Source organism: Mustela nivalis (genome assembly GCF_964662115.1).
Source record: "Mustela nivalis genome assembly, chromosome: 4".
NCBI lineage: Eukaryota > Metazoa > Chordata > Mammalia > Carnivora > Mustelidae > Mustela > Mustela nivalis.
This window is the reverse complement of record NC_139023.1, coordinates 133,987,000-134,011,472: the sequence shown is the minus strand read 5'-3', so window position 1 is coordinate 134,011,472 and position 24,473 is coordinate 133,987,000. Positions and strand designations below refer to the sequence as shown.

The 24,473-nt window shown below is 34.8% G+C and overlaps 1 protein-coding gene across 1 annotated transcript in view; it reads right to left on the bottom strand.

The window, feature by feature from the left end:
* TLL1 (tolloid like 1) overlaps positions 1-24,473 on the bottom strand; it is a gene marked incomplete at its 5' end in the record, with an annotated part of 213,478 nt that overhangs the window by 93,654 nt on the left and 95,351 nt on the right. The window contains 2 exons of the mRNA XM_082727252.1: positions 7,719-7,824; positions 18,436-18,614. Coding sequence (XP_082583378.1) covers positions 7,719-7,824; positions 18,436-18,614 — 285 coding nt within the window. The remainder of the gene's footprint in view (positions 1-7,718; positions 7,825-18,435; positions 18,615-24,473) is intronic.

The window sequence follows — 24,473 nt, the reverse complement described above, 5'->3', positions numbered from 1 at the left end:
ATAGAGGGAACGTTTTGCATGGAGCACTGGGTGTGGTGCAAAAATAATGAATACTGTTATGCTGAAAATAAATAAAAAAGAATTAAAAAAAAAAAAGAAATAAAATTAAAAAAAATCTTTTAAACTAGGATGAAAGGCATGATACTCCTTCCCAAATGTTTAATGAATAAATTGTATTTAGACTACAAGTTAAGAAAACATTTTCCAGGGTGCCTGGGTGGCTCAGTGGGTTAAGCCTCTGCCTTCAGCTCAGGTCATGGTTTCAGGTTCCTGGAATCAAGCCTAGAATCAGGTTCTCTGCACAGCAGGGAGTCTGCTTCCCTCTCCTCCTCTGTCTGCCTCTCTGCCTACTTGTGATCTCTCTCTCTCTCTGTCAAATAAATAAATAAAATCTTAAAAAAAAGAGAGAAAGAGAACATTTCCTTCCATTAGGAAATACTTTCTAAACACTGTTATAGGTCTTTATTTGTAGCCAGTAATAAAAGATACACTATGATTCTCACATTTTAATGTAGGGCAAGAGACATTAAACAAAAGATTGAGTACTGAGATAGTAACAGGTACTACGGAGAAAGAGAAGTGAAGATGGACATTGATTATCCACTGATGGAGTAGCTTTTAAATAGAGTGATCAAAGAAAAACTCGCTTGGAAACTGACATTTTGGCCAAACATGAAGAAAGTGAAGGTGAGGGCACTGTGAGTAAATAGGAGTAGAGAATTCCAGAGAGAAAAAATAGGAAATCCAACTGCTCAGAGATGGGAGGATCCTTAAAGTGTTTGAGTGTCATACAGAGCATGTGACTTTTAGCCTAAGGAAAACTGTTACCATCTGGAAGGTGGTAAACAGATGAGTGACATGATCTATGAGTGCTTTATGACTAACCTCTCTGGCTCCTAGGTAAGGGTAGTGATCTTTAGATAAAACCTGGATAACATAAATATAGAATGGAATTCCTTACAAATCTAAGTATCTACTGAACTCCACATGCATCTTTCTTGAGATAAAGGGAGGGAGGGGAACTAATGACTTATGGGAGTAGACCAGCAAAAGTGAGAGGTTGCCCATACTTGATAAGATGCAACTCTAACTAGGTCAATGCAATGGAAGGAAAAGTTGAGCTATAAAATAGGGCAATACTGAGAAAAGCCATTTTCAACTATGCTTCATAAATCAGCAGATATATGAATTAGGTAAGCCCAAATTAATGAAGGGTTACTGTGGAGGCCGAGAAATATTAAGGCCATCCCAACTCAGGTTTAGCCTTAGCCTAAGTACAGCCATCTTAGCCCCGGCAGCCATCTCAGATGCCAGGTACCCAAGGACTGAACTTTCAATAGACGGCAGCTAGGGAGCTGCTCTGCTACGTAGGAAACCCCAACCCAGAAGCAAGTCATCTACAAATGGTTTAGCGCTAGGTTCCCCATAAATGGGCGTTGCGTGACAGGCAAGGTGGTGGCCCCCTTTCCAGCCACAACCCGTTTCCAGGGATGAGAGGGCTCTCCACACCGGACCCCGGTCACGACGTGCAGCAGGGCACGCCATGCCATGTGGGGCACATGCAGTGGCCCGCCGGTGGGGACGGCAGGGGACCAGCTATCCGGAGCCATCCAAGGCCAACCGAGGCTCCACAGGGCTGCCATATTGTTCCGCCTGGGTGGGATTCTGACTTAGAGGTGTTCAGTCATAATCCCACAGATGGTAGCTTTGCTCCATTGGCTCCTCAACCAAGCTACCTTGGGGAACCAAGAACCCCTGGTGACCACTTAAGGGGACTCTAACCTCCTGAAAAAGTGGGGGACTCAAACCCCCCTGGGGGGGGAGGGACGTCTCCCAAGACCACCAGTCGATGGGCCGCCACATGTCCACTTGAGCCAATGATTGACCTAGTCTACCCAGATACAACTTGGAATTCCTACCGGTAAAAATGCAAATTGGAGCTCCCAAAGTATGTGCGCAAATAGATAAAAATGAGTGTACTCACCAGGTGGTGCAAGACCCTCCAGGTTGGGTCCTGGGAGTCTCCCAGATCTCGGTGGAACCTCCAAATGTTATAACCAAGTTTTCGCATCTGAGAGACCACCAAGAAGCCAACACCAATGCAATCACACGAGGGTTTATTCGACAAGCTTATGCTTGGGCCTAAGTATACCCGACACAGTGGAGTAGGGACTTGGACCCTGAGCTTAGTTAAGGCAGAGGTATTTCTGGGTTCCTGCTACTAGAGCAGGGTGGGGATTCCTGTTACTAAAGCAGGGTGGGGATTTCTGGAACCAAAGCCGGGTGGGGCTTCCTGTTACTAAAGCAGGGTGGGGGTCTCTGGAACTAAAGCAGGGTGGGGGGGTCTCTGGAACTAAAGCAGGGTGGGGGTTCTTGTTACTAAAGTAAAGTAGGGGAAAGTTCAGCCCTTGGGCATGGGGGTCTGAGATGGCTGCCAGAATTAAGATGGCTGTACTTGTGCTAAGGCTAAACCTGAGGTGAGATGGCCTTAATTTTTCTCGGCCTCCACAGTTACCATTTCTGCAGTACTTCAGTACAAACAAATAATCATTATTTTCTAATTCTAAAAACAGATTTGTAATCTTTAAAAGGTTCATTTTTTTCCAGTTTTCAAAACAGTTCAATTTTAAAAGGTCAAGGACATCTTGACAGATATATTCAAACTCAGACAATAGAATGATGAATTTTGACTCCTCTCTACTGAGGTAACTTCTCTTCCATTCAGAAGGGGTCAATCACCCTTTATTTTGTTCTTCCTTTGTGGTCAGGAAGTTAACAATTCTTTCCCTCCACATCCAGGCCATTAAGCAATACAGACTCTTCCTGAATATCCTCAGTGAGGCACTATCAATAGTCCAGTGACAGATTACAAAGGGCTTCACTTACTAATCTTCATTTATTCTACCCACATTAGAAGAGTGAATTAGCTAGGTTTCTTTAAGAAACTTTGTAAAACTTTGCAATTCTTTCATTAAAGAAAAGTGGGCAATCCCAGTTAGCAAGCCTCTAGTTACAAATTACCCATGCATACAAAGGCCACATATATCTAGCCCTGTTCTTCCTAAAAGTAAGTACCTAAATCTGCTAATCGACAAAATCCATGAAGACAGCTAAAACTTTTTATAGACCCCCTGGTTTCAGAATAGAAGAAAACATAAAATTGCAAATTCTTGCATTAACAGAATGAAGGACAAAAAACACATGTTCATCTAATTAATGTAGGAAAAGCATTTGACAAAATTCGAACACCTTTCATGATGAAAATCTTTTAACATACTAGAAATAGAAGGAAACTGTCTCCACATAATAAAGACCATAAATAAAAAGCCAACAGAAAACATTGTACTCAGTGCTGAAAAACTGAGATCATCTAAGATCATGAACAAGACAGAAATCTTTGCTCTCACTGTTTCTACTCAACATAGTATTGAAAGTTGTAGCCAGAACAATTAGGCAAGAAAAAGAAGTAAAACACATCTAAATAGGAAAGAAAGAATTAAAATCATTTCTCTTTGCAGATTATGTAATCTTATATGTAGAAAACCCTAAAGAAATCACACCAAAAAAGTGAGAACTAATAAACAGATTTAACAAAGTTGTAGAATTCAAAATCAAGACATAAGGGGTGCCTGGATGGCTCAGTCAGTTAAGCATCTGCCTTCAGCTCAAGTAATGATCCCAGGGTCCTGGGATAGAGCCCAATGTGTGGCTTCCTGCTCAGTGGGAACCTGCTTCTCCCTCTTCTCCCTGCTATGCTCTCTCTTGCTATTTCTGTCACTATCTGTCTCTCTCTCTCAAATAAGTAAATAAAAATAAAATCTCTAAAAAAAAATCAACACACAATAGCAATGAATATTCTGAAAAGGAAATTAAGAAAAACAATTCCATTACAATAGCATTAAAAAGAATAAAGTACTTAGGAATAAACCCAATCAAAAAGGTGAAAGATTTGTACACTAAAAGCTACAAAACATTGCTGAAATTAAAGAAGACACAAATAAATGGAAAGATATTTCGTTGCTATGGATTAGACAGCTTAGTTTGTTAAGATGTCCACACTACTCGAAATGATCTACAGGTCCAGCTCAATCTCTATCAAAATCCCAATGGCATTTATCACAGAAATTTAAAAAGTCCTAAAATTCATAGGGAATCTCACAGAACCTCAAACAGACAAAAATTTTTTAAAAAGAACAAAGTTAAAAGACCCACACATCCTGATTTCAAAATACATTACTAAACTAATCAAAACAGTGTGATACTGGTATAAAGACAGACCTAGAAACAGAAGAGGAATTTCAGAAGTAAACCCTAGTGAATATCATAGATCATTTTCAACAAGGGCTCCAAAACTAGTCAGTGGGAAAAAAACAATCTTTTCACCAAATGAGGTTAGAAAACTATACAGCCATGTGCAAAAGAATGAAGTTAGACAATTATTTTAGCTATATACAAAAATTTACTCAGAACATTTTAAGACCTAAACACAAACCCCAAAATTATAAAACTCTTACATAAAAACAGAGGAAAACCTTCATGACATTGGATCTGGCAATGATTTCTTGGATATGACACCAAAGCACAATTAACAAAAGCAAAAATAGGTGAGTGGAACTGTATCAAATTAAAAAGCTCCTATGCAGCAAAGACGAAAAAATTGCTAAGTATGTATGTAAGAAGGAGACAGAATATAGACAAAAATACTACAACTCAACAACAAAAAATTAAATAATACGACTTTTAAGTGGGCAAAAGATTTGAATAGACATTTCTCCAAAGATGATACACAAATGACCAGAAAGCACATGAAAAGATGTTCAACATCGTTAACCATCAGAGAATGCAAATCAAAACCACAATAAAACATCATGCCATACCCATTAGGATGGCTACTATTTGAAAAAAATAAATAAATAAAAGGAAAAGGAGAATAAGAAACAGAAAACAATACATGTTAGTAAGGATATTGAATAATTGGAGCACTTGTGCACTGCTGTGGGATTGTGAAGTGGTACAGTAACTACAGAAAGCATCATGGAGTTTCTTCAAGAACTTAAAAATAGAACCATCATATGGCACATACCACTTCTGGGTATATGTGCAAAATAACTGAAAACAGGGTCTGGGAAAGAGATTTGCATACCCATATTCATAACAGCACTATACACAATAACCAACAAACGGGAGCAACTCAAATTCCATGAATGGATGAGTGGATAAACAAAATATGGTCTATACCTACAAGGGAATATTATGCAGCCTTAAAACAGAAGAAAATCCTGTCACATGCTGCAACATGCATAACCTTGATGACACTGTGCTAAGTGAAACAAGCCAGGCACAAAAAGACAAATATTGTATGATTCTACTTAAAGAGGTATCTAAAGTACCTAAATCTAAATTCACAAAACACAAAGTGGAATATTAGTTACCAGGGCTGCCAAGAGGGAAAAATGGGGCACTGTTGTTTCACAAGCGGGGGCATAGGGTTTCAGCTTTGCAAGATGAAAAAGTTGTAAATATTCACAATGATGTGAATATACTTAATATTACTAAATTGTACACTTAGAAATAGTTAAGATTATAAATTTTATGTTTTGTGTTTTTAACAATGCACGCACACACACAAAACTTTAAATATCTTGGAGGTGCTGGCTAAGAACTGTGCCAAATATTATATCTCCTGGAATTCAGTTATTTAAATATACATACAAGTTAATAAATATCTTCTTTAAAAATCAAAAGGATAAAATAATGTTGGTTCGGTCAACTCTTCTAACAGGTAGGTATAACTACTTTCACTCCAAGAATATAAGTTCATTAGGAAAACTGAATAGGATAATTTTGAAACAGTAAGACAAAATAATAGGTCAAGGCTGCTTGGCACACAGCACCATGGTGTGGGGCATGGGGATGGTGCACTGCAGGTAGCAAGGGCAGAATGATTTATGGAAAAGAAGGAAAAGAAACAATTTAAACATGTTAAAGAAATGCAGAATTAGGGGAAATATATATTTTACATTTTGGCATAGATTCATCATTTATCAAAGATAGAAAGAATGAATGATTTCCTCTACTTTCCACTACTTCCTGTGTTCCAAAGAATCAAAAGTCACCTAGTTATAAATAATCCAGTAGTATATGAGAGGTGCCTTGGCTGAACTGGGACCCAAATCCCATTTGTTATATTTCCACAGAAAAGTCAATTCCAAGCATTGACCTAAAAATAAATGTTACAGCTCTTTGAAATTAATTTCGGGTCAAATTTATGCATGTATTTCTACCAAAACTTAAATTCAACTTCAGAAACCAGGGACGCCTGGGTGGCTCAGTTGGTTAAGCAGCTGCCTTCGGCTCGGGTCATGATCCCAGCGTCCTGGGATCGAGTCCCATATCGGGCTCCTTGCTCCGCAGGGAGCCTGCTTCTCCGTCTGACTCTGCCTTCCACTCTGTCTGCCTGTGCTCGCTCTCGCTCGCTCTGACAAATAAATAAAATCTTTAAAAAAAAAAAAATTTCAGAAACCATAAGTGTTTGGGTGGTTATTATATTTAAACAAGCACATATGTGTGTGTATATACAGACACACACACACACACATCACTTCAGTAGAAAATAATTATTAAATATTGTTAATAATTATATTAAATTAACATCAATTAACATTCAATCTTTCAAATAATATAGTTTTTTCTTTTTAAAAAAGCATAACTGAAAAATGTATCCAGGTATTAAGAGTTCATTGACACACTTTTCTTACTTTTTATCAGGAATTTTTTTAGGGGGCACCTGGCTTGTTCAGTCAGTAGAGCACATGACTCTTCATCTCAGGGTTGTAGGTTCAAGTCCCACTGTGAGTATAGAGATTACTTTAAAAAAATAATAATTTTTTTTTAAAGTTAAAAAAAGGGGGGGCATTAATTTGAAATTCTTATCTTCTTTCCAATCCTGCCTTTAGAAACAGATGTTTGATGAATTGTGAAATGGCCATAAGTGGCCAAAAAGAATAAATCAGAAAGGACAAGAGTGTAAAATAGGCATAAAAACGGAAAGGGGATGACTTCAGTGGTTTGACAGATCCAAATTTCTTACCTGGGAACTATTTGCTTGATGACATCATATTTAAAACAAAGTGACTGAAATTCAAATTTATTTCATTCTTTAAAAATAGCATTCAATATTTAATGAGATGACTTTAAGTTTCATAAGTTGTGAAATTCTAAATTATATAAAGTAAAATTATCTTCATAATATGTTCTTTGTGAATTAAAATAGCATAACTCACACTTGAGCAACAGAAAACATAGAGTAGAAAACACAAGTCACATAGACAGTAGACACTCCAACTCAACGATCATGGACCCTATTTGACTTGTGAATGCCTAATTTTCATTAAATACTGCTAAGCCAATTTAATATGCTGAGTGGTTTAATAATCATTTTAGTTAGACTTTTTAAAGTGATTTAGGAATGTAAAATAGTTTAAATAAGTCATACCATTTAAATTTTTAGTCTAAATTTATGTATCTGATAGGAAATGTGAAAATAGGTTTTTAAATCTCAAATACTAGTGTTGGCTATAAATACCAATCAAGTAGTTCTGTACTTAATGGCAACAGCATTTGAAAACTGTCCTAGTTCTAATGTGAAACACAGCCTTGTGAGGAGCCACACAGAGGAAAGGAATTAAAAGTCAAAAGGTATAACCTGAGACTCCAACCTTGAGAAGGTGTTCCTGGCATAGTGCATAATACTGTCAAAGTCGTATCTTTCTCCAAGTGAGTTCACTTCTCCAGGCTCCATCTTCAGAAAATTGTACTCTTGACCTAAGAATCAATCATAAACATTTCAGAAGCCTTCTAACAGACAGAGAAAAGAAGAGAAGAACCCCTCCTAGACGTGCATCAGCTCTTGACTAAAGGCTGGCTGCAGCCACACACGAACAGCCTGCTATGTGCAAAAGTTTGCATCCAGTGCTACTGCTTTTACTTCTTACCACATTGAACAAGGAATACTGAATTTGATCAGATAGTTAATTTTCAAAAAAAAGCTGGATTACCAAAAGCATACTTCAGGTTGTTTTCCATGCACTTCCATTTTACGTTCTTATAATATCTGTTTCTCCAAACTCTCACTGCTTTTTTCAGTACTGCGGGAATGATCATGAAAATGTTACATCTTTATCTTTCTCTTATGACTACATTTGTCAAGATCCACACAAATCATCTTTCTATTTGCTTTAGAGTCTTTCTCTGAAACACTAAGAAAAATACGGAAGGAATATGTGTACGCACACACAACACCGCAGGCTTTAGCTCTGTAACTTTGTCACTAAAGGTAAGTCACCAGCAACAGATTTCGCTCAGAATGGAAACATGATTCCCTCTGAGGAATCTGATCCAACCTCTACTTGGAGGGATTTCTGATCAAGAAGAATGTGCTTCAGAACTTAACAATTTATTTATTTTTGTTTTACTTTTCACAACTGTCTTTTAACTTACTTTTCAACTTACTTTTAATTTCTGGACATTTTCATTTTAATGGGTTTCTCAACTGGCTGTTGATAACTGTGTTGCTATACAGTTTCTTGAAATCTGAAAATAACAGACTTCTTTATGTAGATCTACGGCAGTGGATCCAGAAACAGAGAATTCTCTCAGAATTCAGGCCTCAGTAACTCACATTTTCACAATCTCAGTAGCAGCTTTTGTGGCTCATTTATGTTACTTCAAAAGTTTTGAAAGATCCAAATGTAAAGGTGAGTTCTCAGAATTCTGAATTCAAGGTTGCAACTCAGAATGGATCTATTACAACACTCATCTAACTAGGTTTTTATTCCAACTTCCATATGACTATAAAACATATAAATACTTCATTAATGAAAAAAATTATGAAAGACTATAAAAAATTGATTGATACCAGGGCATAATATCTCTGTGAGAAGGAAATTCAGTCTACTCACTTGAGCATGAAGGATTAAAGAATCATCCTGAAGTCACAGAACCCAGGCTAAAGTGTTTTAGTCTATCTTTCAATGACTTAATACATAATGAACTAACCAGCTTGTACGGTGTAGTATGTGCTTGCCAAATCTCTGATGTATCTATGTGCATTATAGTCATTTTCAGGAAAAACACTACATTCTTGCTGACCTCTCCTACAAGGAAAGGTTACATCTTTCTTCTTCACAAGGAAGAATAAGTATATTTTAACATATCCGTTCTAAAGTGAGATTTTCACAAACCAGTGGAGCTGATTTTATAGACATTAACCTGTAACCCACTGGAGATTTCAACTTCAAGCACAATATAGGAAGATACTCTCTAGTTAAAGCAAAATGCTTTAAAAAATTTCTGAAAGTGGAACATTAAACAATTTCAGTCATACATTTTGAGGCTTAACCTGTAGGTGACTCAGTATTTGGTGAAAAATAAAAACAATATGCCATAGATGTTCTAAATGAAGAAAACTGAACTTATTTTATGAAAAAAGGGGAAAGGGATCAGAGCACTGGGACAACTTACCCGAAACAATTAAAAAAGAAAAAAGATGATAAGCCTTGTCCTTGAAAGAGTATTCTAAAATGGATTAAAGTATTCCAATCTTTACACCGATTTTGTTCCTACTGTAGTTACTAATTTTGCATATAAATGAGAGGCTAAAGTCTACTCATATTAGACATTGCCCTTGAATAACAGTTGATCTTAAGTATCTGAGCCAGAGCAAGTCATAAATTTGTTGAAGATTAATCTCCAACATGACATGACCTCTTTCATACTAGAATTGACCTGTGACAGTAGTTCCAAAAACGTAGGAAATCTCACACAATAATTTTTTCTTTTCTATTGGCCTGAATGTTGAGTCACCCAAGGTATGAATAGCCATAATTGCTAAGAGCCATGTTAAGTATTAGATATTTATATGCTACTTATATATTTCTTGCTTCAATACATACTTATGTTAAAATGGAGTCCTATTATTCTTGAAACTTACTTCCTTTATAAGATGTTTTCTCCATGTAATAAAAGGAACCTAATAACTATGGTTAACAGCAAACTTCTTCTCATTTAATTGGTAACTGAAATCATTTTCAGAAATATTATTTCCTCTTTATTTGTTTTCCAATGATATAAAGTAAAATGAACTTCGACAGCTGGCTCAGGCATTTGAGTCCCCTATGTTGGGAGTAAACATTTTCTGTACTTCTCTTTGATAATCAACACTACAAATGATTTCATCATTTTGTAAACTGATATATAATTGACATAAAATATTGTATTAGTTTTATGTGTGTAACACAGTGATTAGACACTTACATACGCTGAAAATTGATCACCACAATAAGACTAATTACCATCTATTATCATGCAAAGTTAATAAAGCATTGACTGAATTCCCTATGCTGTACATCACATCTTCATAACTTATTTATTTTATAAGTAGAAGTTTGTACTTCTTGATGCTGGTCACCTATTTCATATTCCCAAATCCCCTCTCCTCTGGCAACCACCACTCCATTCTTTGTATCTATGAGTCTTGGTTTTATTTTGGTTTACGTGTTTGTTTAATTTGTTTTTAGATTCCCCATACAATTGAAATCATGTGGCATTTGTCTTTCTCTGCCCAACTTATTTCACTTAGCATAATACCCTCAAGGCAAGATTTCATTCTTCTTCATGACTGAGTAATATATGTTTTTTGTTTTGTTTTATTTTTTTTTAAGGGCACCTGGGTGGCTCAGTGGTTTAAGCCGCTGCCTTTGGCTCAGGTCAGGATCTCAAGGTCCTGGGATCAAGTCCCATATCGGGCTCTCTGCTCAGCAGGGAGCCTGCTTCCCTCTCTCTCTCTCTCTCTGCCTGCCTCTCTCGCCATCTACTTGTGATCTCTCTCTGTCAAATAAATAAATAAAATCTTTAAAAAAAAAAAAAAAAAAAAAAAGGTTTTTATTTTTTTTTAAGATTTTATTTATTTATTTACTTGACACAGAGAGATCACAAGTAGGCAGAGAGGCAGGCAGAGAGACAGGGGGAAGCAGGCTCTCCGCTGAGCCGGGAGCCCGATGTGGGACTTGATCCCAAGACCCTGAGATCAAGACCTGAGCCTAAGTCAGAGGCCCAATCCACTGAACCACCCAGGCAGCCCCTGGATAATATACGTTTGTTTGTGTGAGGTCTTCTCTATCCACTCATTTATTGAGGGACACTTTGGTTGTTTTCCTACTGCTGAGAATGCTGCAATAAACATGGGGATGCGTAAATCTTTTGAATTGGTGTTTTGTTTTCTTTCTTTAGATAGATATCAAGAAGTAGACTTGCTGGATCATATGGTAGTTCTATTTTTAATTTATTGAAGAACCTCCATACTGCCAGTGCCTGAGGGTTCCCTTCTCTTCACATCTTTGCCAAGACTTGTTATCTCTTGTCTTTTTAATGAAAGCCATTCTAAGTGGTGTGAGGTAATATCTCATTGTGGGTTTAATTTGCATTTCCGTGCATTAATCATTGATGATCAATGATGTTGAGCATCTTCATGTGTCTGTTGCCCATCTGTATGTCTTCTTCAGGAAAATGTCTATTCAGAGACTTCATCCATTTTAATCAGATTATGTCTTTGCTATTAATTTGTATGAGTTCTTTATATATTTCGGATATTAACCTCTTATCAGAGATATGATTTGAAAATGTCTTCTCCCATTCAGCAAATTGCCTTTCATTTCATGGTTTTTTTCATTATGCAGAAACTTATTTAGTTTGCTGTAGATTCACTTATTTTTCCTTTTGTTACTCCTGCATTTGGAATCAGATCCAAAAGCAAAACACACCACTAAACCTAATGTCAAGCACCTTACTGCCAGTGTTTTCATCTAAGCACTTTGCAGTTTCATGTCTTACATTTGTCTTTAATCCATTTTGAGTTAAATTTTGTGTATACTGTAAGATAGTAGTACAGCTTCATTGTTTTGTATATAGCTGTTCGGTTTTCCTAACACCATTGATTGAAGAGACTATCCTCTCCTCATTGTATATTTGTGCTCCTTTTGATGTAGAGTAATTACTCATATATATATGGGTTTATTTCCGGGCTCCCTATTATGTTCCATTGATCTATGGATTGTTTATAAGCCAATATCATAGTGTTTTGATTACAACAGTTTTATAGTATAATTTGAAATCAGGAAGCATAATACTTCTGGCTTTTTCTTTCTGAAGATTGCTTTGTATATTCAAGGTCTATTGTGATTCCACACAAATTTTAGAATTATTTGTTCTAGGTCTGTGAAAAATGTTATTAGAATTTTTTTAAGAGTTTTTTATTATTTATTTGACAGACTGATATCACAAGTAGGCAGAGAGGGAAGCAGGCTCCCTGCTGAGCAGAGAGCCCAATGCCGATGCGGGGCTCGATCCCAGGACCCTGGGATCATGACCTGAGCATAAGGCAGAGGCTTTAACCCACTAAGCCACCCAGGCGCCCCTATCATGAGAATTTTGATAGGGATTACATTGAATCTGTATATTGCTTTGGGTAGATGGATATTTAACAATATTAATTCTTCAAATTCATGAACTTGAATATGTTTTTACTTACCTGTATTTTCTTCACTTTCTTTCATTAGTGTCATAGTTCACAGTTTTCAGTCTACAGGTCTTTCACCTCCTTAGCTGAATTTACTCCAAGGTATTTTATACCTTCTTTTGCAATTGTAAATAGGGTGTTTTCCTCATTTCTCTTTCTGATAACTTCTTATTAGTGTTAGAAACACAATATATTTTTATATATTAATTTTGTATCCATGAAATTTACTTAATTCATTTATTAGCACTAAAAATTTTTTGGTGGAGCCTTTAAGATTTTCTACAAATAGCATCATGTCATCTATAAATAGTGATAGTTGTCCTTCCTCCTTTCCAAACTGTATGCCTTTTATTTCTTTATCTGACCTAATTGTTATAGCTAGAACTTCTGATACGATTTTGAATAACAGTGGTAAGTGTCTTGTTCTGATCTTACAGGAAAAACTTTCAGCTTTTCACCATTGAGCATGATATTAGCTGTAGAAAGGTCATATATGGTCTCTACTATGTCAAGTACATTCCCTCTATACCCACTTTGTTAAGAGTTTTTATCATAAATGGGTGTTGAGTTTCATCAATTTTTTTTCTGTATCTATTGAGATGATTATAATTTCTATATTTTGTGATTATGGTATATCACATTGGTTAATTTGTGCATGTTGAGCCATCCCTGCATCCTTGGAATAAATTCCACTTGATCACAGTGCATGATCCTTTTAATATATTGTCAAATTTGGTTTGCTGATATTCTATTGGGGATCTTTGCATACATATTCATCAGAGATATTGGCCTGAAGTTTTGTGTGTACATGTGATGTCCTTGTCTGGTTTTAGTAGTAGAGTAATGCTGACTTTGTAAAATGTGTTCAGAAACATTTCCTCCTCTTCAGTTTTTTTTTATTAGTTTGAGAAGGATAGATATTACAACTTCTTTGAATGTTCAATAGAATTTATCAATGAAGCATTTTGGTCCTGGACTTTTCTATGTTGGGAGCTTTTAAATTACTGATACAGTCTCCTTATAAATAATTAGCATATTCAGATTTTCTATTTCCCTATGATTCAGTCTTGGAAAATTACACATTTCTAGGAACATAATGACTTCTTCTATGTTGCCCAATTCGCTTACCTTTAATTGTTCATAGTAGTCTAATGGTCGTACGGATTGCTGTGGTATCAGTTATACCTTCTATTTCATTTCTGATTTTATTTGAGCTCCCCCTCTCTCTTTTTTATTTATTTATTTTTTGTGAATCTAGCTAAAGGCTTATCAGTTTTGTTTATCTTGTCAAGGACCCAGCTTATAGTTTCATTGATCTTTTCTATTGTGTATTAAGTTCTATTTCATTTATTATTTCCTTCCTTCTACTAACTTTGGATTCATTTTTTTTCTTTTTCTAGTTTCTTTGGGCATAAAGTTAGATTGTTTATTTGAGGTTTTCGTTTGTTTATTTGTTTCTTGAGATGGGCCTGTGTCGCTATGAAATGAACCTATTATATTTGCTTTTGATGCATCCCCTAGATTTTGGTATATCATATTTCTATTTTTCACTGTCTCTAGATTTTTTTTTTCTAATTTCTTTTCTGAATTCTCCAATGATTCAGTGGTTGTTGAGTAACATGTTGTTTAATCTCCATATTTTTGTGTGTTTTTTTTTTCAGTTTTCTTCTTATAATTGATTTCTAGTTTCGTGCCACTGTGGTCAGAAAAGACACTTTATATGATTTCCATCTTCTTCAATGTACTGAGACTAGTTTTGCAACCTAACCTGTGATCTATCCTGAAAAATGTTCCATGTACCATAGAGAAGAATGTGTATTCTGCTGCTTTAGAATGGAATACTCTTTATATCTACTAAGTCTTTCTGAACAAATGTGTCATTTAAAGTGAATGCTTTCTTACTGATTCTGTGTCTGGATGATCAACCCATTGATGTACATGGGGCATTAAAATCCCCTACAATTGCATTTAATTTCTCCCTTTAGATATGTTAATATTTATGTATTTGGGTGCTCCTACGTTGGTGGCATATACATTCATAAGTGTTATATTTTCCTGTTGTATTGACCCTTTTAACATTATGCAGTGTCCTTTTTGTCTTTTATATTAGTCTTCGTTTTAAGGCATATTTTGTCTATGAGTGTAGCAAACCAGCTTTCTTTTTATTTTCATTGGCACAGAATATTTTCTTTTCATTTCTTCACTTTCAGTCTGTATGTGTTTAGTTATTAAGTGAGTCTCTTACAGGAAGCACATAGATGCATATTTTTAAACTCTTTACACACTTTATATCTTTTGATTGCAGGATTGAGTCAATTTACATGTAAAGTAATTATTGATAATTATATCTTGTTGACCATTTTCTGGTTGTTTTTCTAATTCTTCTCTGTCCCTTTCTTCCCTTTGCTCTATCCTTGTGGTTTGATATCTTTCCTCAGTGTTATATTTACATTCCTTTCTCATTTTCTTTTGAGTATTTACAACAAGTTTTTGCTTTGTGTTTACTGTGAGGTTCACATATAATATTCCTATGTATTTAATAGTCTATTTGAAGTTGACATCAACTTAAATTTGAATATATTCCTAAGCTATATTTCCACTATTCTCCCTGTTTTGTTTTTGATGTGCCATTTTCAATCATTTTATTTTATCTATATTTTAACTGATTATTTTAGTTTTAGTTAATTTATCCTTTTCTTTTGACCTTCATACTACCTTTATCAGTTATTAATCCACTATCTTTACTATATATTTACCTTTTAAAGTGACATTTTTACTTTCATATGTTTTATTGTCCTTAATTACCATTATATTTTTTTCTATTTAAAGAAGACCTTTTACAGTTTCTTGTGAGGCCAGTTTCATGGTGATGAAATCTTCTAGTTTTTGTTTTTCTGGAAAACTCTTTATCTTTCCTTTAATTCTGAATGATAATCTTGTTGGATAAAGTATTCTTGGTCAGAAGTTTGTTGTTGTTTTCCCTTTCAGTACTTTGAATAGGTCATGCCACCCTTCTCCCTTCTCTGGTCTGCAAAGTTTCTTCTGAAAAATCTGCTGATAGCCTTAGTGATTTCCTATGTATGTAACAAGCTTGTTTCTCTTGCTACTTTTAAGATTATCTCTTCATATTTAACTTTCAAATTTTAATTATAATGTGTCTTGGTGTAGATCTCTTTTGGTTCATCTTGTTTGGAACTGTGTGGCCTTCCTAGATCTAGATGTCTGTTTCCATTCCCAAATTAGAGAAGTTTTCATCCATGATTTCTTCAAATACATTTTCTGTCCCTTTCTCTCTCTTTTCTCTTTCCAGGACCCCTATGTGCAGATATTATTCTGCTTAATGTTGTCCCATAAGTCCCTTAAGTTAGCTCACCTTTTACTTGTTTTTTTTTTTTTTTTTCTTTTTGCAGCTCTGTATGGGTGACTTGTATTGTTTTGTCTTCCAGTAAACTGAACCATTTTTCTGCTTTATCTAGTCTGCTACTGAACCCCTCTAGTGTATTTTCCATTAGTTATTGTATTCTTAAGCTCGGTAACTTCTATTTGGTATTTTCTTATATTTTCTCTCTCTTTGTTTAAGTTCTCATTGTATTCATCCATTATTCTCCCTAGGTCAGTGGACATCTTCATGAACATTACTTTGGACTCTTTATCAGGTAGATTACTTATCTCTATTTTATTAAAGTCATTTTCTGAGGTTTTGTCTTGTCTTTCATTTGAAACATATGTTTCTGTCTCATTTTGCTTGATTTTCAGAACAGCTGCCTCTCCCAGTCTTAAGAATTGGCTTTGTGTAGAAGATTATGTGTGAGGCCCAGGAGCATAAACTCCCTGACTACTAGAGCCAGGTGCTCCAGAGGTATCCCCATGCACCTGCCAGCTGTGGCAGAGCCATGGCTGTGGCATAGAGGGAAAGGAGATGCTTCCCTCGCAGTGGTATGGCTATGGAACATGAGGGATGAGGCACTTACCTACTTGTGGTAAATCTGTGCCTTGGAAGGGCAGGTTTCTTGCCTGGCTGAATAGGCCATATTTTTGGTGTGATCCAGGGTGCTCTCCCATTGGGCTATGGTATAGCTAGGGCATGGTTAGGTGTAATATACCTACTTTCACTAGCAGGTTGGAGGGAGATTGACAAAATAACACCCACCGGCATTAGCATTAGCAAGGTAGAATGAGATTGCAAAAATGCACCTGCCAGTGCTTCTGTTCCTGGAAAGAGTCCCAACATATTTCTGCCTCTCTAGTGATCATTTTAAGATTAGTAATTGGGTCTGTTCACATATGGACCAGGTGCTTTTCAAACTGCTGCTTTGCTGTTTGTGCTTCAAAACCTTGAAGATTTTCCCTCATATGTTAGTGTTCCTCTTAAAGTATTTTTGAAAGGTTATTCCCTCTTATTCTTGAACTGCACTTCCTTGACTGAGGACTTAGTCATCTTTTATAAGTTACTTATTTAATTTTCTTATAGTTTTCCTTAAGTTCATCTTCCTTACTTCCACTTCCTCATTCTCAGTTAATGATCCCAAAGCTGAAAGAATTATTTTTTCTTTTTTTTAATCTGAACTTGTTCTGCTTTCACTCTTCAATTACTCTTCAATAGCTAAAAGATAAAAGCTAAGTTTCCTAGCTTCATATAGAAGATCCTCTATGATCCAACCTCCTTTGGTAATTACCAACTAATCTTCCACTTGCAACTTACCATGCAACCATAATGAGTCAATAAAAAAAATTCAATTTTATATAATTATAGCTATCATCATCATGTCTTTTTCAGCTTAGAGATTTTATCTCTCTTTTGAGCACTTTGAACACTTATACTTTACATTTAAATTTCAGTTCATTTGTGACATCTCCCTTGACGTGCCAAGGCATTTTGTCATGTTACTTCGACTTTGTGGTATTCTCACCATATAACTATTATTGCTTCTCTCATCCACTTGCAATCTATATATATGCACATACCCCACAGTATTTTTCATGACAGCATTTTCAACATCTAATAATGCTTCAATAATTAGTACCAAATATGAATTGAGCAAATAAATCAATCAATACTTTTAATTAAAAGAAATTCTAAGGAATTCAATGTTTGTAACTTAAAACTTGCCATGAATAAGGAAATAAGAATACATTTTTACATTCCTGATATTTGAAATCCATATGACTTTATAAGGCAATTCCAAAAAATGTACTTTTTCTTTTGGTAACTGAAGTGTAATGATTTTTATTAATTTATGAAAGTTAAATAAAAAGCTTTAAAATAAAGCTATTATCACATGTCAACTACCAGAGAAAATTAAATTTTAGTTATACAATATGTCAACTACAGAAAAAATTCTTAAGAATTTTTATCTTAAGAAATTTTATCTTCAGGGTAGTTTAAAGAGAATTTTCAAAGAAACTACTTAGACTACCCTGGAAATGACTCATTTCCTTGAAATTTTCTCCAGGAATGTCCCTGGTATAATATAGATTTCTATGGTAGCAGCATGTTTTATGCCAAACCTTGGATCCTTTCTAGATTATAGAGTTAAGTATTAAAAATGCTTTAAAAATTAAATAATATTAATTTCTTGTTTAATAGACTATGCCTATTCTTGGAAAGCACTGAAGTTTAGAAATAAAACAGCTAAACTTAAGGAAAAAATGCATACAAAATCATCCAGTCTAAAGGAAAAAAAATTTTTTTAATGTAAAACAATCATGAGTACACTTTTTTATTCAGCAAAATGCTGATTCTATCATATCAAAAAAGTCAATTCACACTTTTTAAGAAAAAAATTAAATCATAAATAGTATAAACACAACTAAATGATATTCCATCAACCTTAAACCCAACATATTCTGAAGCCTCTCACCTGGCTGGATGTTTTCTCTTATGATAGTGACATGGTTATCTCGATCTGGTCGTGTGTGTTCATGCCAAAAGCCTATCACATGGCCCAATTCATGAACAACAATTCCAAATTTATCACAGTTCTTGCCAATAGAGATTGCCTGAGGTCCATTTCCCCGCCGACCTACATAGGAGCAGCATCTGTGATAAAGGAGAAAACAGAGATGATGATGGCAATGATGGATTAATTACATTACAGTGAAACTTTCAATAATTATGATCAACAACAAAGGCCAACACATTCAGAAGCAAAGCAGTCTTTCTTCAATAAACCCAGCTAATTTCTAGTCCTGATAAATGTATAGGACAACAAAAGTCTCCACATAATCATTGGAAATGCTTTTCCACTAATTCATACATTAGAAGATAAGCCTTAGATCATTATTAGGAGTGTTCAGAAAATAAACGATCTATGATGGTGATTAATGCACTTTAAACATACAATTAAACTCAAGATTTGCCAAACGACAATCATTTATAAAACAGGGTTTTTTTTAGTCTCACAATCCATCTACATTATTTAGGTAACTACTGTGTTACTATGGTTATCTGGCAATAATCCATTATTTTGGTTTTGAAAATAAAAACAAAGTTTATTTTCCCTCTTTAAGAAAAACAGAATTAGAAGTGTCTGGGTGGCTCAGTCAGATAAGTGCCTGACTCTTGGTTTTGGCTCAGATCATGATCTCAGAGTTGTGAGATCGAGCCCCATGACAGGCTCCAAGTTTAGTGCAGAATCTGCTTGAGATTCTCTCTCTCACCCTCTCCCTCTACCCCTTACCCCCACACACTCTCTCTCAAGGAAAAAAAAAAATGAAAGAGTGAGAAAAAGAAAAGAAAAAGAAAAAATAACAAAAGAAAGGAAGATGGCTCATCAAAAAAGGAGTTATTTTCCTATTCATGGTAGAATTTATTTTGAAGAAGAAAACTTTTAAAAGAATGAATTAATGGAGAAAAACTGGTTTCTAAAGGTCAATTTTCTAAGGTTAATAGCTAACTGGTGAAGAAAAATCAATAACTGGTAGAATTATGAGATTTGCAAATATAAATAAAATTATATCTAAAACTTTAATAATTAAGGTTTACATTAAAGTAGGTTATATATAGGAATTACCGCTTGAGATGGCAATAGAGGGAAGTAAATAATTGGTCTTCAATAGTTGGGAATTGTGATGCACAAGACACCAAACACTGAGGAAATTTCCAAAAATTAATTGCCCAAATATTAAAAGGAAATTTCACAAAATTTCAGTTTCCAGAGTAAGTATATTTGATAATCCTTTTAATGGTTTTCAAATACAAACATTTGTCATTCCAATTATTTCTGTAGGCTTTAAATGCCTAGAACATTTTAACCTACACCATACACATTTTTATGATCTATTATAACAGTTAATGAAGCTTAATAAATTAGTAATAGAAAAAAAGAATAACCAACAGGGAAAAAATCAGGAAATTCTGGTTTTGTCCCCATTTTTCATACTATTTTTCAATCTATACACAAATATTTACTACATATACAAATAGTAAAGTATTTGATGTAGAAAAACACAAAATTTGCAAATTTTTGAGAGTTTAAACTGAACAATTTGCTACCACAGAGCAACGATAGTTAAACTGAAATATTTGATGACTACACAGCAACTAAATTATACACACTGAGTCATTCTTACTGGTTACATTCAAAGAAGAAACTTTGCAAATCAAAATCTGGGAGATAGTCAAGCAATGTTGTCAACTTATTTAATTTAAAACACTTTTTTAAAGCATAATTTCACCCATAGCAATTTCCAATAAATAAGATGGATTCTATAACAGAAATCAAAAATATATTTTCCACTGACTTTTATAATGATCCTATAAAAGAAGGAAAACTGTGGTGCTTTGATTCCTATGGTTCTAGGGAGAGAATAATTCTGGATGCCCAGATGAATAAATAACTAAATATATGCACATATAATTAGGTATGGAATGAAAGGGTAATATGTGAGGTTTATAAAAATGTAGTTTAAACCTGTCTAGGTATTATCTTAGTTTCAGATATCGCTCAGGTTGATGCCCTTTCATTGTATACAGCTTTTAATTTTTTTATTTGTAATTTGTGTGCTGCTTTTAAAGCTTGACCACTATAAGATCAGTCCTCTCAGGAAAAACTTTCACCACACCTCTACCTAAGCCACAGAAAATAATCAGTTAATCTAAACCTGCTATTCCTTATTTTTGCCTCAGACTGGAGGCCCACCTTTGGATTTTGCCTATTAGATAATCCATCATGACATCCACAAAGATGTCCTCTCCACATCAGTCTTTTCTCAACACTAAGGTAATTTAAAAATTTGAAGTCATATCATGACTCTTCTCTACCCAATATTATCCAATGGTTATATGGCAAATTGTGTCAATGTTCAAAAATACTCATTACCCCTTCAGGAAGATTATCATGCTTCTTTACTCCACTAAAGCTGAGTTTGGTCATGTGACTTGCTCCAGATACTGTCATGTGAGCACCAACTTTTATGTAATCTCTGGAGAGAATCTCTAATAGTCAGTATGCTTGGCAATATTGTCTCTGTTTCATCTGCCACAACTGTGATGTTCTAAAGAGAGGTTCCTCTGTCAGACTGAATTCTAAAGTGCTAACTCTGGAGAGAGACACAGCCAACCAGTGATGGACAGGCAGTATAAACAATGAATAAGTGCTTGTTATTCAAGGCCACGGGGATTGAAGGGTCATGTATTAAATGACACAAATCATGTCAGCTGACTAATACAAGGTTTCTTTTTTACTCAGAGGAAAATATGAAGTACTCACAAATATATGTAAGATCCCACACAATCTTCACACACAAATGTCTTACCATCCAGTCCTATCTCTTACTACCATTCTGCAATTACTCCTCCTGAGCTATGCAGTGTCCCGGTTGTGCCCTCAGCATACAGACATGCTCTTGTTTTAAAGCCTTTTTCCTGGCTAAGTACTTCTTCTACTGGGAACTCTGTTCTCCCACATGGCCATATGGCTCATTTCATATTCTTTTTCAAGTTTTTGTGCAAATACCTTTCTATCTCATTTATATTGCCTTCCTTTTTGTCCTAGAACTTATAGTCTATTAATACATTTTATATTTCATTCATTTTCCTGGTTTTTTCCTGACTCCCAGTTCTAGAATGTAAGCTATTTGTGGGCAGACAACTTACATGCTTTGTATACTGATATTTCTAGTCCCTAAAATATAGTCAGGCACATAGTATAGCTCACCAGATACAGAGAACAGATTGATAGTTGCAAGCACTTGGGGTGGGAGGTGGTTGGGTGGGTCAAAGAAGGAGGTCAAAAAGTTCAAACTTCCAGTTATAAGTGTTGAGGAGGTAATGTACAATATGGTGACTAAAGTTAATACTGTATCATATATTTGAAGCTGCAAAGAGAGCAGATCTGAAAATTCTCATCACTAGAAATAAAAGTGTTGCAACTACGGGAGGTGATGACGATTAACTAAATTTATTGTGGGAATCATTTCACAAAATATGCATATATCAACCCATCACAGTATACACCTTAAATAAATACAGTGTTCCATGTCATTTATATTATAATAAAGCTGGAAAAAGATCATTTTTGAAATAAATAAATTAATTAATATTTGCTGGAAGAACAGATCTCAAAAGTGGCAGGAATGAACTAAGACTCTGGTGGTGAGTGAGAAGCATCCAAAGCAGTGGTGAAGATGTCTATGACAAGGGGTTAAACATGCTCCTCCTGAGATACCTCCCTCTACCTGGCTCTCCACTTTTTCCACTGGTGTGATTCTATAAATTATCTAATAATGCAGTGAGTCATTTTTTTTTTCTGCTTAAATTAACCAGCCTCTGTTATTTGCAAGCAAGAATCCTGGCTAGCACACCTCCTTGGCCTAACTGTAAACTTCCTAGAGAGGAAAACACCTCACACTCAACAGTATAGTCCCCAAAATTAATACAGTACATGGCACAAAATGAAAATTCAATAGATAAGGATGAATAAGTGGCTGTTGACATAATCTAAGCGCTAAACTGACCAAAGTTAAATACAATTTAAAATAAAAAATAGTTAAATTCACTTAACCCTAAGTTTATTTGCTTGGTTAGTTATTTTTACAGAATCATTAAAAATTAGTGGGTAGGAAAAAGGTAAGATTTTTCAAGAAACTATCTAGGAAAAGATAGAGGATATTCATGGATTAAAGACCTAAATGTGAGAAATGAAACCATAAAAATCCTAGAGGAGAATATGGGCAGTAACTCTGTGACATTGGCTATAGCAACATTTTTCTAGACATGTCTCCTGAGGCAAAGGAAACAAAAGCAAAAATAAACTAGTGGGACTACAACAAAATAAAAAGATTTTGCACAGTGAAGGAAACAGTCAACAAAACTAAAAGGCAACCTACTGAATGGGAGAAGATATTTGCAAATGACTTATCCAATAAAGGGCTACATTCTAAAATATATAAGAATTTATAAAACTCAACACCATAAAGAAAAAAAAATCTAATTAAAAAATGGGTAGAAGCATGAACAGACATTTATCCAAAGAAGACACTCAGAGAGCCAACAGACACATGAAAATATTTCATCACTCACCATCAGAAAAGTACAAATCAAAACTAGAATGAGATATCACCTCATACCTGTCAGAATAGCTAAAATCAACAACACAAGAAACAAGAAGTATTGGAGAGGATGTGGAGAAAAAGTAATCCTCATGCACTATTGGTGGGAAGGCAAACTGGTGTGGCCACTCTGGAAAACAGTAAGGAGGTTCCTCAAGAAATTAAAAATGGAACTACCCTACAATGCAATAACTGCACTACTTATTTACCCAAAGAATACAATATCACTAATTCAAAGGGATACATGCTTCTCTGTGTTTACAGCAGCATTATTTAGAAAATGATAGCCAAGATATGGAAGCAGCCAAGTGTCCATTGACTAATCAATGGATAAACAAGTTGTGGTATGTATACACAATGGAATACTATTCAGCCATTAAAAAAGAATGAAATTTTGCTATTTACAATAACATGAATGGAGCTAGTGAGCATTATGCTAAGTGAAATAAGTCAGTCAAAGAAAGACAAATACTGTATGATTTCACTCACATGTGGAATTTTGGAACAAAACAAATGAGGAAAGAGAGAGAGAGAAAAACCAATAACAGACTCAACTATAGTGAACAAACTGATGGTTACCAGAGGGAAAGAGGGTAGGGATTGGGTTAAGTAGGTGATGCAGATTAAGGAGGGCACTAGAGATGAGAACCAGGTGATGTATGGAATTGTGTAATCACTATTAGTGATTACATTAGTGAAACTAATGTAACACTGTAAAAATATAAAATAAAATAAGTAGAGGATATTCAGCAATATAAAGTTGTACAATAGACAAATTCAGCTATATAAATTTCTGACTTACAAAGAAATAAATCAAACAAGTTTTTATAAAGTGATCTCATATTTTGCTGATAATGATTACTTATCTTGTACAATATATGCCACTGATGACAATATTCATTGAAAAAAATCTTTATAGTTAAGTTAAACTTTTTGCCAATATATGGAGAGTTAAAGTACATGCCCCACTGAAGATGGATCAAAAATATCACACGCTAAAAAGTTCTGACCTCGACCTTGTTTTTATTTTTTAATTTTATCATTTTCTTATTTACCAAAGACTTGATATGGAATTAGGCACCCAATAAATATTTATTGCATAAAAGCTGTTCTAGTAGAATAAGGTGGGAAATACAATGTTCTAAATGGTACAAAAGTGGCTCCATATTTAATAATTCTCCTATAAATATGGAGGACATTATTTTAGCTTTTTTTTTTTTTTAAACTACAATAGCTACAAATGGCCTTAGTGGGTAAGCTAAAATAAAAAATGATAAAAGTGAGGGACAGTCTATATGGCTCAGTCAGTTAGGCACCCAGCTCTTGATTTCTGCTTACATCATGATCC